Source organism: Scyliorhinus torazame, chromosome 3 (assembly GCF_047496885.1).
Source record: "Scyliorhinus torazame isolate Kashiwa2021f chromosome 3, sScyTor2.1, whole genome shotgun sequence".
Classification (NCBI taxonomy): Eukaryota; Metazoa; Chordata; class Chondrichthyes; order Carcharhiniformes; family Scyliorhinidae; genus Scyliorhinus; species Scyliorhinus torazame.
The window spans coordinates 296,226,953-296,240,054 of NC_092709.1; the positions used below are offsets into that span (position 1 = coordinate 296,226,953).

Here is a 13,102-nt window from a genome sequence, read left to right on the forward strand (position 1 = left end):
TGTTGCAGGGAAAATGTCAGAAACCATTCTTAAAGACGTTATAGCAGGGCACTTGGGAAAATTCAAGGCAATCGGGCAGAGTTAACCTGGTTTTATGAAAGGGAAATCATGTTTAACCAACTTATTGCAGTTCTTTGAAGGCATGTGCTGAGGATAAAGGGGAATCAGTGGATGTGCTGTCCTTATATTTTCAGAAGGCATTTTACAAGGTGCCAAGCCAAAGATTATTGTGTAAAATAAAAGCTCATGGTGTAGGGCGAACATTTTGGCACGGACTGAAGATTGGCCAGCTAACAAGAAACCGAGTTGGGGTATAAATGGGTCTTTTTCTGGTTGGTAGAATGTGACGAGTGATGTACCACAGGGATCAGTGCTGGGGCCTCAACCTCTTACAATAAATGACGTGGCTGAAAGGATTGAAGTATGATTGATAGATTTGCTGACTATGCAAAGCTAGGTAGGCAAGTAAATTGTGAAGATGACATAAGGAGGCTGCATAGGGATATATATAGATTAAGTGAGTGGACAAAAATCTGGCAAATGGAGTATAATGTGGGTAAATGTGTAATTTGGCAGAAGAATAAAAAAGAAACTCTATAATGTCTAAATGGTGAGAGGTTGCAAAGCTCTCAAGTGCAAAGGGATGTGAATGTCCTCGTGCATCAATCATAAATGTCCAGCACAGAAAGTATTTAGAACTTTATTGTGTATTGTGAGGTGGATTGAAGATTATGGGTGGGGTTTACGAGTTGCGTTGCTCCCGAATAGCAGCGTGCGTAGCACAAAGTGACCGGTAGATGCCAGGAGATCCCACTTCTGGGATCTACTCGGCTCGCCACGTGCGCGGGATCTAACGCAATGTCGCAGGATCACTTCCTGGCCAATCTGAATATTAGTGTGAGACAGCTAGACTCATTCTAATATGCATTCCCGAGATCTAACCAAGGCATGGAATCTATCTCCCTTGCATTGGAGACCTCAGGCGAGCGCCATTCAGTCTCCACAAACGGGGACCAGACAGAATGGTACATGTGGGGATCTCCCAGAGGATTGGAGACTTCCAGGTGCATACCCTCCGGGCAGGGTGACACCCTGGCAACTGGCAATGCCTCCTGGGTGAAAGCCTGGCACTGTCAAAGCACCCAGGTGGCACTGCCAGCTGTCAGGGGCACTGCCTGGGTGCCAAGCTGGCATTTGTTTGCGTGATGGTGAGCAGGCTGGGGTATGGGAGTGGGGGGAGCATCAGGGGAACTCCTTCTAGTGAGTTGGAGCTTTGGGGGCGTTGCTTCGGGGGCCTGGGGGATCGGGACGCCATTCAAAAATTAGGCCCCAATCTTTCGCTGCACTGAGGAGTTCCGCCAAGCAGAGCCCCTCAGTGCAGTAAACAGGGCAAAGTGCGGCCTCATCCCTGCTGAGGCCCCGGATCGATTGGATGGACGTTGGATTGCGGGGTGTTTCTCAGCACTTTAGAGGCAGGAAATACCCAGCTAATCTCGTGCCGAGGGACTCTTGTCCCCATTCGGGTAGATCGCGCCCTGTAGTTCAGTTGCACAGGGCATTGGTGAGACCACATCTGGAGTATTGTGCACAGTATTGGGTGGCACAGTGGGTAGCACTGTTGCTTCACAGCTCTAGGGTCCCAGGTTCAATCCCGGCTCTGGGTCATTGTGCGTGTGGAGTTTGCACATTCTCCCCATATTTGCGTGGGTTTCACCCCCACAACTCAAAAGATGAGCAGGCTAGGTGGATTGGTCACGCTAAAAAAATGAAGTGGATACTCTAAATTTATTTTTAAAAAAGGTTTGTATCCACTAGAATTCGGAAGAGTAAGAAGTGACTTGATTGAAAACCTTTAAGACAGTGGAGGGTCTTGACTGGGTGGATGTGGAGAAGATGTTTCCTCTTGTCGGAGAACCTAGAACTAGGGGGTCACTGTTTAAAAATAAGATGCCACTCGCTTAAGACCAAGATGAGAAGAAATGTTTTTCTTTCAGACCGTTGTGACTCTCTGGAACTCTTTTCCTCAAAAGGCAATGGAGGCAGTATCTGTGAATATTTTTACAGCAGAGCTATCTAGATTTTAAAAATAAATTTAGAGTACCCAATTTTTTTTTCCAATTAACGGGCAATTTAGTGTGGCCAATCCACCTAACCTGCATATCTTTGGGTTGTGGGGGTGCAATCCACGCAGACATGGGGAGAATGTGCAAACTCCACACGGACAGTGACCCAAACAGGCACCGGAATGTGGTGACTAGGGGCTTTTCACAGTAACTTCATTGAAGCCTACTTGTGACAATAAGCGATTATTATTATTACATGGCGCCCTAGCTTACTAGATTTTTGATTACAAGGGGGTGATGGGGTAGGTAGGAATGTGAGGTTGAAGTTACAATCAGATCAGCCATGATCTTATTGAATGGCGGAGGGGCTCGAGGGGCCGAATGGCCTACTCCTCATTTGTTTGTAAGTTCTTTTTCCTATCTCTGACATTACTTTCTCTTCACTTTCAATGACTTTCATAACCATGTATTGGTCCAACTACTTCTTAAAAAAAAGTTTGTTACCATGACAAAGGAAGGCTTATGCTCTTTCAATTGTTAATCAGTTTGATGGGTGTTCGTAAACAGATGATTTAATCATATATTTGACACAAGCTCAATATTTAAACAGCTCTGTGAAAACCGTATGGCAGCAATTTGTTTGTTTCCCACACACCATCTGACACCATAATGCCAGCCCTAAGAATGTTGTCAACACCAGATGCTTATAGTTGAATTTACTTCATGAAAATATAGGGAAACTATGGCCGTTTGTAATTTCAAAATTGTTTGCTTTGCTGACGCGGGCTAATGTTCCAGACCGAAGGCTGAGCCTGGGATCTTCTTTTTCAGTGTGGGGAGATGGTCGCGTAGTGGGAATGTCACAGTCCAGTAATCCAGGCAGGGTTTCCCAAAGCTTTGGAGCCGTGGAACCCCCTAGTGACCTCGCAAGAGCATCGGGAAACTCCAAACATTGTCATAATGTCGATGCCTCTTTTTTTGCCGCAAAATAGGTGCAGACAAGCCTTAGCTAGCTATATCTAGCCACATATTACCAATAAAACATTATTATTTTATTCAACAAAGAACTGAAGGCTGACCTTCCTGTCTTCCATAGTGAGAGGAGTGGTGGTGCCTCCTTTGCTCCCACATCTGTTTGATGTCGGAGGTGATGTTAGAGAGCTGGATTCTCATATTAGGTGTGGAATTCAGTCTGCTTCTGTGTTTAACTTTTGTAGCTGTGATTACATAGATTACATAGAATTTACAGTGCAGAAGGAGGCCATTCGGCCCATCGAGACTGCACCGGCTCTTGGAAAGAGCACCCTGCCCAAGGTCAACACCTCCACCCTATCCCCATAACCCAGTAACCCCACCCAACACTAAGGGCAATTTTGGACACTAAGGGGCAATTTATCATGGCCAATCCACCTAACCTGCACATCTTTGGACTGTGGGAGGAAACTGGAGCATCCGGAGGAAACCCACGCACACACGGGGAGGATGTGCAGACTCCACACAGATAGTGACCCAAGCCTGAATCGAACCTGGGACCCTGGAGCTGTGAAGCAATTGTGCTATCCACAATGCTACCATGCTGCCCTGTATATGAGGAGAAACCACTTTCACACATATATATGCTGAGGCAAAAGGAAGGAGCTCACAGACTGCTCTCTTTGCCACATGTGGTACCCTCAATAACGACGCTTAGAGTGTAAACAGTAAAGAAGGCTTTAATAAACTAAAAACTAGGCGAGAGCCGAGACGTGTGCTAATTGCTGCACTGCCCACAAGGCGGCCCCTTATATACGGCTCACAGATGGGCGGAGCCGGAGTTCCCCAGGGTTCCAAGCCCGGTCTTAAAGGCGTCATCACCTTGCATGATGACAAGGGTACAGTGTTACAGTAACCGTTCATCACATTCACCCCCTGTTTAAAAAAAGAGTCCGGCAGGGGTGAAGTGCCACCATAGGTCCATCCGTCTCAGAGGCCGGATCGTCCTCATCGACATCCTCAGTTCGGGCGGTGGTGCGACGGCCGGTGGTGCGGCGGACACGGACGTCCTGGTTGAGGGTACATCTGGGAGCACGGCGGTTGGAGCTTCGGGTCGGGGCAGGGGAACAGGGTGCAGGGAGACTAGGCGGGGGCCGGGAGTAGCGGTGCCGGTGGGGTGTGTAAAGGGGGGTCGCTAGGGGGGGCGCGTGGTAGGTGTTCACCAATGGGAGGTGGGGCCGGGAGGGGGTGTGTTGTAGGGGGCGACGGGTCCTGCAGGGGAGCGGCGCGGGAAGGGGCGTCTGTAGTGGGGGATCCAGCAGGTGTCAGATCCCGGAGGGAAACCGTATCTTGCCTGCCGTCGGGGTACTCCACGTAGGCATAACTGGGGTTGGCGTGGAGTAATCGGACCTTTTCGACCAGGGGGTCCGTTTTATGGCTTGTCGCGTGCCTCCGGAGAAGAACAGGTCCCGGAGCCATCAGCCAAGGTGGAAGTGAGACCCCGGAGGTTGACTTCCTGGGGAAGACAAACAATCGGTTGTGCGGGGTCTCATTCGTGGCCGTGCAGAGGAGCGACCTAATGGAGTGTAGGGCATCGGGCAGGACCTCCTGCCAGCGGGTAGTTGGCAGACTTCTCGACCATAGGGCCAGAAGGACAGCCTTCCACACTGTCGCGTTCTCCCTCTCCACTTGCCCGTTTCCCCGCGGGTTATATCTGGTCGTTCTGCTCGAGGCGATGCCTTTGCTGAGCAGATACTGACGCAGTTCATCGCTCATGAACCATGTACCCCGGTCGCTGTGGATATAAGTGGGGAAACCGAACAGAGTGAAGATGCTGTGCAGTGCCTTAATCATGGTGGCTGAGGTCATGTCGGGGCAGGGAATGGCGAATGGGAAACGGGAGAACTCATCGATAACGGTGAGGAAATAGGCATTACGATTGGTGGATGGGAGGGGCCCCTTGAAGTCCACGCTCAGTCGCTCAAAGGGCCCCGAGGCCTTCACGAGCCGAACCTTGTCTGGCCGATAGAAGTGCGGTTTGCACTCCGCACAGACCTGGCAGGCCATGATCATGGCCTTGACCTCCTTGGCTGAGTAAGGTAGGTTGCGGGACTTGATAAAATGGACGAGCCGGGTAACCCCCGGGTGGCAGAGGTCATTGTGGATGGCTTGCAGGCGGTCGTCCTGCGCGTTGGCGCATGTGCTGTGGGACAGGGCATCTGGGGGCTCGTTAAGTTCCCCTGGACGATACTTGATATCGTACGTGTAGGTGGAGAGTTCGATCCTCCATCTCAAAATTTTATCATTTTTTATTTTGCCCCGTTGCGTGTTATCGAACATAGAGGCGACTGACCATTGGTCGGTAACGAGGGTGAACCTCCTACCAGCTAGGTAGTGTCTCCAGCGCCACACAGCCTCCACACTGGCTTGTGCCTCCTTTCGACTGCAGAGTGTCGAACCTCGGAGGTGGTGACGATCCGGGAGAAGAACGCAACTGGTCTGCCTGCCTGATTGAGGGTAGCAGCCAGGGCGATGTTTGATGCATCGCTCTCTACCTGGAAGGGCATGGTTTTGTCCACCGCGCGCATAGCGGCCTTGACGATATCAGCCTTGATGCGGTTGAAGGCCAATTGAGCCTCAGCCGAGAGGGGAAAAGTGCTGGTCTATATGAGTGGGCGGGCTTTGTCCGCATATTTGGGGACCCACTGGGCGTAGTAGGAGAAGAGCCTCAAGCATCGTTTGAGGGCCTTGAGGCTGCGGGGGAGGGGGAGTTCCTTAAGGGGGCGCATGGGGTCGGGACCTAGGACCCCGTCTTCCACGACATAGCCGAGGTTGGCTAGCCGGGTTGTGTGGAAAACACATTCTTCCTCATTGTAGGTCAGGTTAAGGTCTCGGGCGGTCTGGAGGAACTTTTCGAAGTTAGGGTCATGGTCCTGCTGGTCATGGCCGCAGATGGTGACATTGTCCAAGTACGGGTATGTAGCCCGCAAACCGTACTGGTCCACCATTTGATCCATCGTCCTTTGAAAGACGGAGACCCCATTTGTGACGCCGAAGGGGACCCTGAGGAAGTGGAAGAGCCAGCCGGCTGCTTCGAAGGCAGTATAGGGACGGTCTTTCGGTCGGATGGGGAGCTGGTGGTAGGCGGATTTGAGATCGACCGTGGAAAATACTCGGTATTGGGCGATCCGATTTACCATTTCCGCAATGCGAGGAAGGGGGTACGCATCAAGCTGCGTGAATCGGTTTATGGTCTGGCTATAATCCACGACCATCCGTTTCTTATCCCCGGACCGGACTACCACCACTTGTGCTCTCCAAGGGCTGTTGCTAGCCTCGATGACCCCCTCTCCCAGTAAACGCTGGACCTCTGACTTGATAAAAGTCATGTCTTGGGCACTGTACCGCCGACTCCTGGTGGCGACGGGCTTACAGTTGGGAGTGAGGTTCGCGAATAGCGAGGGGGGTGCGACTTTCAGTGTCGCAAGGCAGCACACCGTGAGGGGGCGCAAGGGTCCGCAGAACTTCAATGTCAGGCTTCGGTGTGTGCACTGGAAATCCAGTCCGAGCAGCAGGGGGGCACAGAGGTGGGGAAGGATATAAAATTTGAAACGGGTGTACTTGGCGCCCTGGATCGAGAGATCCGCGATACAGTACCCCTTGATCTGTACCGAGTGGGACCCGGATGCGAGGGCTATGGTTTGCGACGCGGGATGGGTGCGCAGGGAGCAGCGCCTTACCGTTTCAGGATGGATAAAGCTCTCCGTGCTCCCGGAGTCGAAGAAGCATGCAGTGTCGCGCCCGTTGACCTGGACCTGCATCATAGAGTTCTGCAGGTGTTTTGGCCGATTTTTGTCGAGGGTGACTGCACCCACTCGCGGGTAGTCAGAGTCCTCAGCCGAGTCAGACTCATAAAATGGCCGCCGCTGGCTGCGTGTGTCGGGTCGAGAAGGTGGCCGCCGACAAGATGGCCGCTCCCATGATTCGCACGAGGCTGATGACGCGTCAGAAGGGGGCTTGTCGGGTCGGTGCGCAGCCTCATTGCGAGGCCTGCAGGCCTCAGAGCCTGATTTTCGGGCCGGCTGTTCTTTGTTCTTCTGGCCCCTGGGTCTGGCCAGGCAGACCTTCACAAAATGCCCTTCTTCCCGCAGTCGCTTCGGATCGTGGAGCGGGCTGGGCAGCGTGGGCGTGGGTGCTGTCCCTGGCCGCAGAACTAGCTGTGCCCCCATGGTGAGCGGGTCGCTGCTGAGTCTGAGGAAGTCCGGGGGGGGGCTCGCAGAGTCCACGGGGTCCGTATCCAAGTTATGTCGGGCCATCTCCAGCGAGGAGGTGAGCGCTAGCGTGTCCTGGAGGTCTTTTGCCCCGTTTTCGACCAACCGCTGCCGGATGTAGGTCGAGCAGATGCCGGACACGAAAGAGTCTCTGATGTGCAGGTTCGTATGGACCTCCCCTGTCACATCCTGGTGGTCACAGTCCCTGGCAAGTTTTTCGAGGAATTCGTCCAGCGATTTCCCCCGAGCGCTGCCGGCAGGTAGAGAGCAGATGCCTGGCGTGCACCTCGTTGATAGGCTTGACGAACTCTCTGTTGGAGGGAGGTATCCCAGCAAAGAGGACTGCAAGCCATCCCGGTACTGTGTAACCTCTGAAAATATCTTCCTCAGGGTTGGAATTAACTTCAGTGAGAAAGTCACTCACTGTGGGAAAGCAGTGGGAGGTCTTATTTTTTATGCACTCAGTCCAGAAGCACAATTTCCTCATTAGTGATGAAATCTTGTCTCTTGCAGTGAAGATGTTAATTTCTTTGCCCTGTGACAGGTTCACTTCATTTAGCCTTGTAAAAATATTTGCAAGATATATGTGAGTCTCGGAAGCCATGAAGTACTTGTCGACAATTCTGAAAATTGACATTTCTGATCTATACGAAACACCAAGACTTCATGACAAAGCTCAGAAAGTCTTATAAGCACTTTGCCTCGCAACAGTCTGTAGGAGCAGCAATGTGTGCTCACTGCCCATTTTGTCGCACTGCATTTTAAACGGTCTCGATTTCAGCGAACGAGCTTTAATGCTATTGATAACTTGAACTTTTTAAACATTTCTTCATTTTTACGGGATAGAGGCTTCGCTGGTTAGGGCATTTGTTGCCCACCCTTAATTGCCCTCGGAAGGTGGTGGTGAGCTGCTTTCTTGAACCTCTGCCATCTATGTGGTGTAGGAACACCCATAGTGCTGTTAGGGAGGGAGTTCCCGGAGTTTAACCCAGCAACAGTGAAGGAACAGCGATATATTTTCAAGTCATAATGGTCATAGAATCCCTCCGGTGCAGAAGGAGGCCATTCAGCCCATCGAATCTGAACCGACCCTCCGAAAGAGCACCCCACCCAGGCCCAAGCCCCCACCCTATCCTTGTAACCCCACCTAACCTTTTGGACACTAAGGGGCAATTTAGCATTGCAACCTAACCTGCATGTCTTTAGACTGTGGGAGGAAACCGGAGGACGCGGAGGAAACCCACGCAGACAAGGGGAGAACGTACAAAGTCCACACAGTCAGTCACCCGAGGTCAGAATTGAACCCGAGTCCCTGATGCTGTGAGGCAGCAGTGTGCTGTGACTTGGAGGGGAACGTCTAGGTGGTGGTTCCCATGTATCTGCTGCCTTTGTCCTTCTAGAAGGTAGTGGTCGCGGGTTTGGAAGATGCTGCCTAAGGAGCTTTGGTGAGTTCCTGCAGTGCATCTTGCAGTTGGTACACACTGCTGTTACTGCTCCATCCAGCACATTTTGTTTTAGAGTTGTCGGCATCATCTTAACAGCGAGTGCATGTCTGTGGAGGACACCATGACTGTTCATGCGGTGTGGTGCTGCAGCTTTGATCTGGGCGACAACACTTGCTGCCTTCCCAACCATTGCCCTGGCACCATCAGCGCACACATCAACACACTTCTCCCAACTAATTCCATGTTTTTCCATGAAGTTGTTGATGCAGTGGAATATTTCTTCCCCAGTGGCATTGCTCTGCAGAGGATCACATAGCAGCAGGCCATAGAATCATCATAGAATCCCTAAGGTGCAGAATGAGGCCATTCAGCCCATCAGGTTTGCACTGACCCTTCAAAAGAACACCCTACAAGGAGGCATTTTATTTATGCTGTCAGATAGTGAAAACACAATTGAATACTTGCCCCTCCTCTGATGCCGCCACTGTATCTCCCGCTCCTCGGATGCCACTGTCGCTCTTCATGCTCCTTGGCTACCACAACTTGTCCTTATGCTCCGAATCGACACTTTTACACCCAGCGGGTGTCTCTCAGAACACCGGGGTTCTTCGGAATGGTGGCCACGACAGTTATATCATCAATGGTTGTAAAACCCCATCTGGATCACTCATGTATTTTAGGGAAGGAAATCTTCTATCCTTGCCCTGTCTGGCCTGCATGTAACGGCAGATTCACAGCCCTCTGAGCTGACCTCAGCAATGGCCTAGCAAACCGCTTTGTTCAAGGACAGTTGGGGATGCTGCCCTTCCCAGTGACACCTACATCCCAAGAAAGAATAGAGGAAAATAGAGGATCCCATGCCATGTGGTTATGACTGCAATACCAAGAAATTAAAAGTTCTCCTTGAAGAAAAGAAAATCAAAAGTTCGAGAACGCAGAATTTCCTCAGCTGCAATATTTGCTGGTGGTGAGGCAATCCTGTAGTTTCTGCAGGTATTCTTTTCAAAACCATTTGGTGCAATGAAGCAGAAGAGTTGCGCATTTCTTAAGGTCAAGAAACCTTTAGATCAACATTAGGTTTTGTGAGAGTGTAGCATAATGGAAATCAATATCCGCTCAATTTGATTTATGAAAAATAACCTTGTTATGTTCCAGTCGTTTGTGCTGAACATCACCTGTTATATTAATCATCTTTTAATAAATGTTCTTTGCACTACAGGTCTGAAGTTAAGGGAATAAAATATGGATCAATATCCTTTAAATATTTATGGTACCTGCTTTTCTTCATGCTTTGTAATCTGTAGCACACACAGTTCCCAAGCCAACTGCTTGGCATTTTCTCTTGAGCCAGTCATTATTAAGGGCTGAAGTACTAATGCTGCTATTCTGCCCTTTTCACCTTTTTCACCCAGAGAGTGATTAGAATATGCAACTCGCTGCCACAATGTAGTAGAGGTGAAAATCATTAATGAAGAAGCCAGACAGCATATAAAGAAGAAAGGGCGAGACGCATACGTTGGTAGGGTTAGATGAAGTAGGACAGGAGGTTTTATGTGGAGCAGAAACACTTGCATGGGCCTGGTGCATAAAAACCAAAAGTATTTCAGGCTCGGTATTACTACATTTCAAACATGAAGAGTATTCGGTGGGTAGATAAGGATGCCCATTACAAGCGGGGATACAGTGATGAACCTCTGAGATCCGTTCATTCCATATACTTTCTCGTGCCCTGTCTTGTGATGTCTAAGAAAATCCCTGAGAATAATAAAAAAAAACAATTTTGTGCTGTACGCACTACTTCAAGAAACTGGTTTTACAACTGCAAGATTGTACTTCAAAACACAATGAAAGCTCTTCTCGAAAGGCTACTGCATACATTTAAAGCAGTGGAGATTCAGCGTAAAAACCTGGGAATGGATAATTAATTGTTTAACAATTATCCACTGTTTTCTACCTTAAGTGTCAGCGTAAATAGCAAGGGAACTGCTTTATGAATTGCTACTCCGTTTACTTTGAATTAACATCGGATTCAGAGGTTCTGTGCAAAATGAATGCAAAGTTTGGGGTTGGTCTTGACTCCATTTCTACTGGGCATGAAGCTGCAGCACAAAATGGTTAATAAATTGGCACTCTCATGGAGCACGACTGTTAAAATCCCATTGTGTTAAAAACAGAATATAATAATTTATTCATTCAAGGGATGTGGGCTTCGGTGGCTAAGCCAGCATTTATTACCCATCCCTCGCTGCTCTTGGGAAGGTGTACGTGCTCCCTTTGCCCTTCTAGATGGTAGCGGTCATGGGTTAAGAAGGTGCTTTCTCAGGAGCTTTGGTATGTCCCTGTATGTTCCTGCAATGCATCTTGTAGATGGTACTCACTGCTGCCACTGTGCGCCAGTGATGGAGGGAATGAATGTTTCTGGATGAGGTGCCAGCCAAGCGGGCTGCTTTATCCTGGATGGTGTAGAGCGTCTCGAGTGTTGTTGGAATCGCACTCATCCAAGCAAGGGGAGAGTATTTCACCACACTCCTGACTGTGCCTTGTAGTTTGTGGATAGGCTTTGGGGAGCAAGGAGGTGGGTTACTCGCTGCCGGATTCCTAAGAAAAATGGGCGACAAAGTTTTAATTGGAATCTTTTAACTACTTATTTCTCTCTTGCAGATTTGATCCAAAACGAGCTGTACAGCAGTTGCGGGCCTGTGGTGTGTTGGAGACCATCCGGATCAGCGCTGCAGGATATCCATCTAGGTAGGTGTGTGGTTTATGCCACTGTACAACCTTGATCTAAAACATAGAAATAGATGAGAGGTGTAATCTGGATTCTATCATAACTGAATGCAAAATATAAATAAAACAATTTCAGGATCAAATAACCGTATTTCCAATCTGCGTCAGCTCGGAGGGGGCACGAGGATTTCCATTACAGACATCAATACAGTGAAGAACTTCTGAGATCCATTCTAGTGATCTCTGAGAAAGTCCACGAGGATAATAAATACTGAACCAAAGTGTGAGGTAGAGTAGATGCAACATCTGCAGCAATAATGCAACTCATTTATAAAGCATACTGTGTCTTGAAAATTACCTCAATGCAGCAAAAAGTAGACCACTTTGTACAGATCAATCCCCTCTACCTGTCTTATAATTATTTCCCTTCATTCCTTCTCTCGAGAATTACATCCACTGGTCTCTCGATAAAAATAAACAAATATTATCTGGTGATCTATTCCTATTAATTGCTTTACTGAGAAGTCTAGCTGAAAGGATGGGCTGGTTTAGCACAGTGGGCTAAATAACTGGCTTGTAATGCAAAACAAGGCCAGCAGCGTGACCGGCCTTCCTGAACAGGTGCTGGAATGTGACGACTTGGGGCTTTTCACAGTAACTCCATTGAAGCCTACTTGTGACAATAAGCAATTTTTAAATATATAATTGCACTTGAGAGTGAAAATGTTTCTTCTGACTTCTCATAATCCCAATTTATTTTTGTTTTTTCCTTTTATCATTATTAATTATACTTGCCTACAAACTGAACTTTTGTATGGATCAGCATCGCACTGTTCATAGATATGGTTTTATGTGTAAATTTTTATTGATTTAGTTCTTTTTTAAAACATTATTTATTCTCGTGTCTGCCTACATCTAATGTGCTTCCACTGCAGCTTTCTGAACATGTGACCTTAGGAAGCAATTAAATATTAGGAAGCCGAGTTGTCATAATACCTGACACCAATCTTTTGATAGGTGGACGTACCATGAATTCTTCAACCGATATCGAGTCCTAATGACAAAGAAGAACGTAATGTTAAATGATAAGAAAGAAACTTGTAAGAGGCTTCTCGAGGTCGTTGTCAAGGTAATAATTTGATGTTCTTTGTAACTGATGTAATTGAGGGAGATTGTCTGTCAGTAGGGAGAGAGAAAAGTACTACTTGTCAATTTTGCATGATGGTCAGGCCTGCCAACAACACTTTGTGGGTGTTTCTTTTTGTGCCAATGTATGTATACACTGTTCTTGTACTGATGGTAAACTATACCATTCAATCACTCATTAAAACACTATGTTCTGTTTTGTCAGGATCCTGATAAATTCCAGTTTGGGCGATCCAAAATCTTCTTCCGTGCTGGTCAGGTGGCGTACCTGGAGAAGCTCCGAGCTGATAAGTTCCGAGCTGCATGTATGATGATACAGAAGACCGTCCGTGGTTGGTTACAGAGAACCAAGTACAGACGGATGAGGAAGGCTGCCATCACTATACAGAAACATATCCGGGGCTACCAAGCTCGCAGGTAGGCACAGTTCTCAGGACTTGATTACATTATTCGGGGCAGAAGTGATCACATCATACAT

The 13,102-nt window shown here is 48.6% G+C and overlaps 1 protein-coding gene across 2 annotated transcripts in view; it reads left to right on the forward strand.

Annotated features, from left to right (window-relative positions):
* Positions 1 to 13,102, forward strand: part of myo5b (myosin VB) — a 389,254-nt gene that overhangs the window by 270,054 nt on the left and 106,098 nt on the right. For both annotated transcript variants that reach the window (XM_072497425.1, XM_072497424.1), the window contains exons 17-19: positions 11,413 to 11,499; positions 12,496 to 12,607; positions 12,830 to 13,041. In XM_072497425.1, the coding sequence (XP_072353526.1) occupies positions 11,413 to 11,499; positions 12,496 to 12,607; positions 12,830 to 13,041 (411 nt within the window). The remainder of the gene's footprint in view (positions 1 to 11,412; positions 11,500 to 12,495; positions 12,608 to 12,829; positions 13,042 to 13,102) is intronic.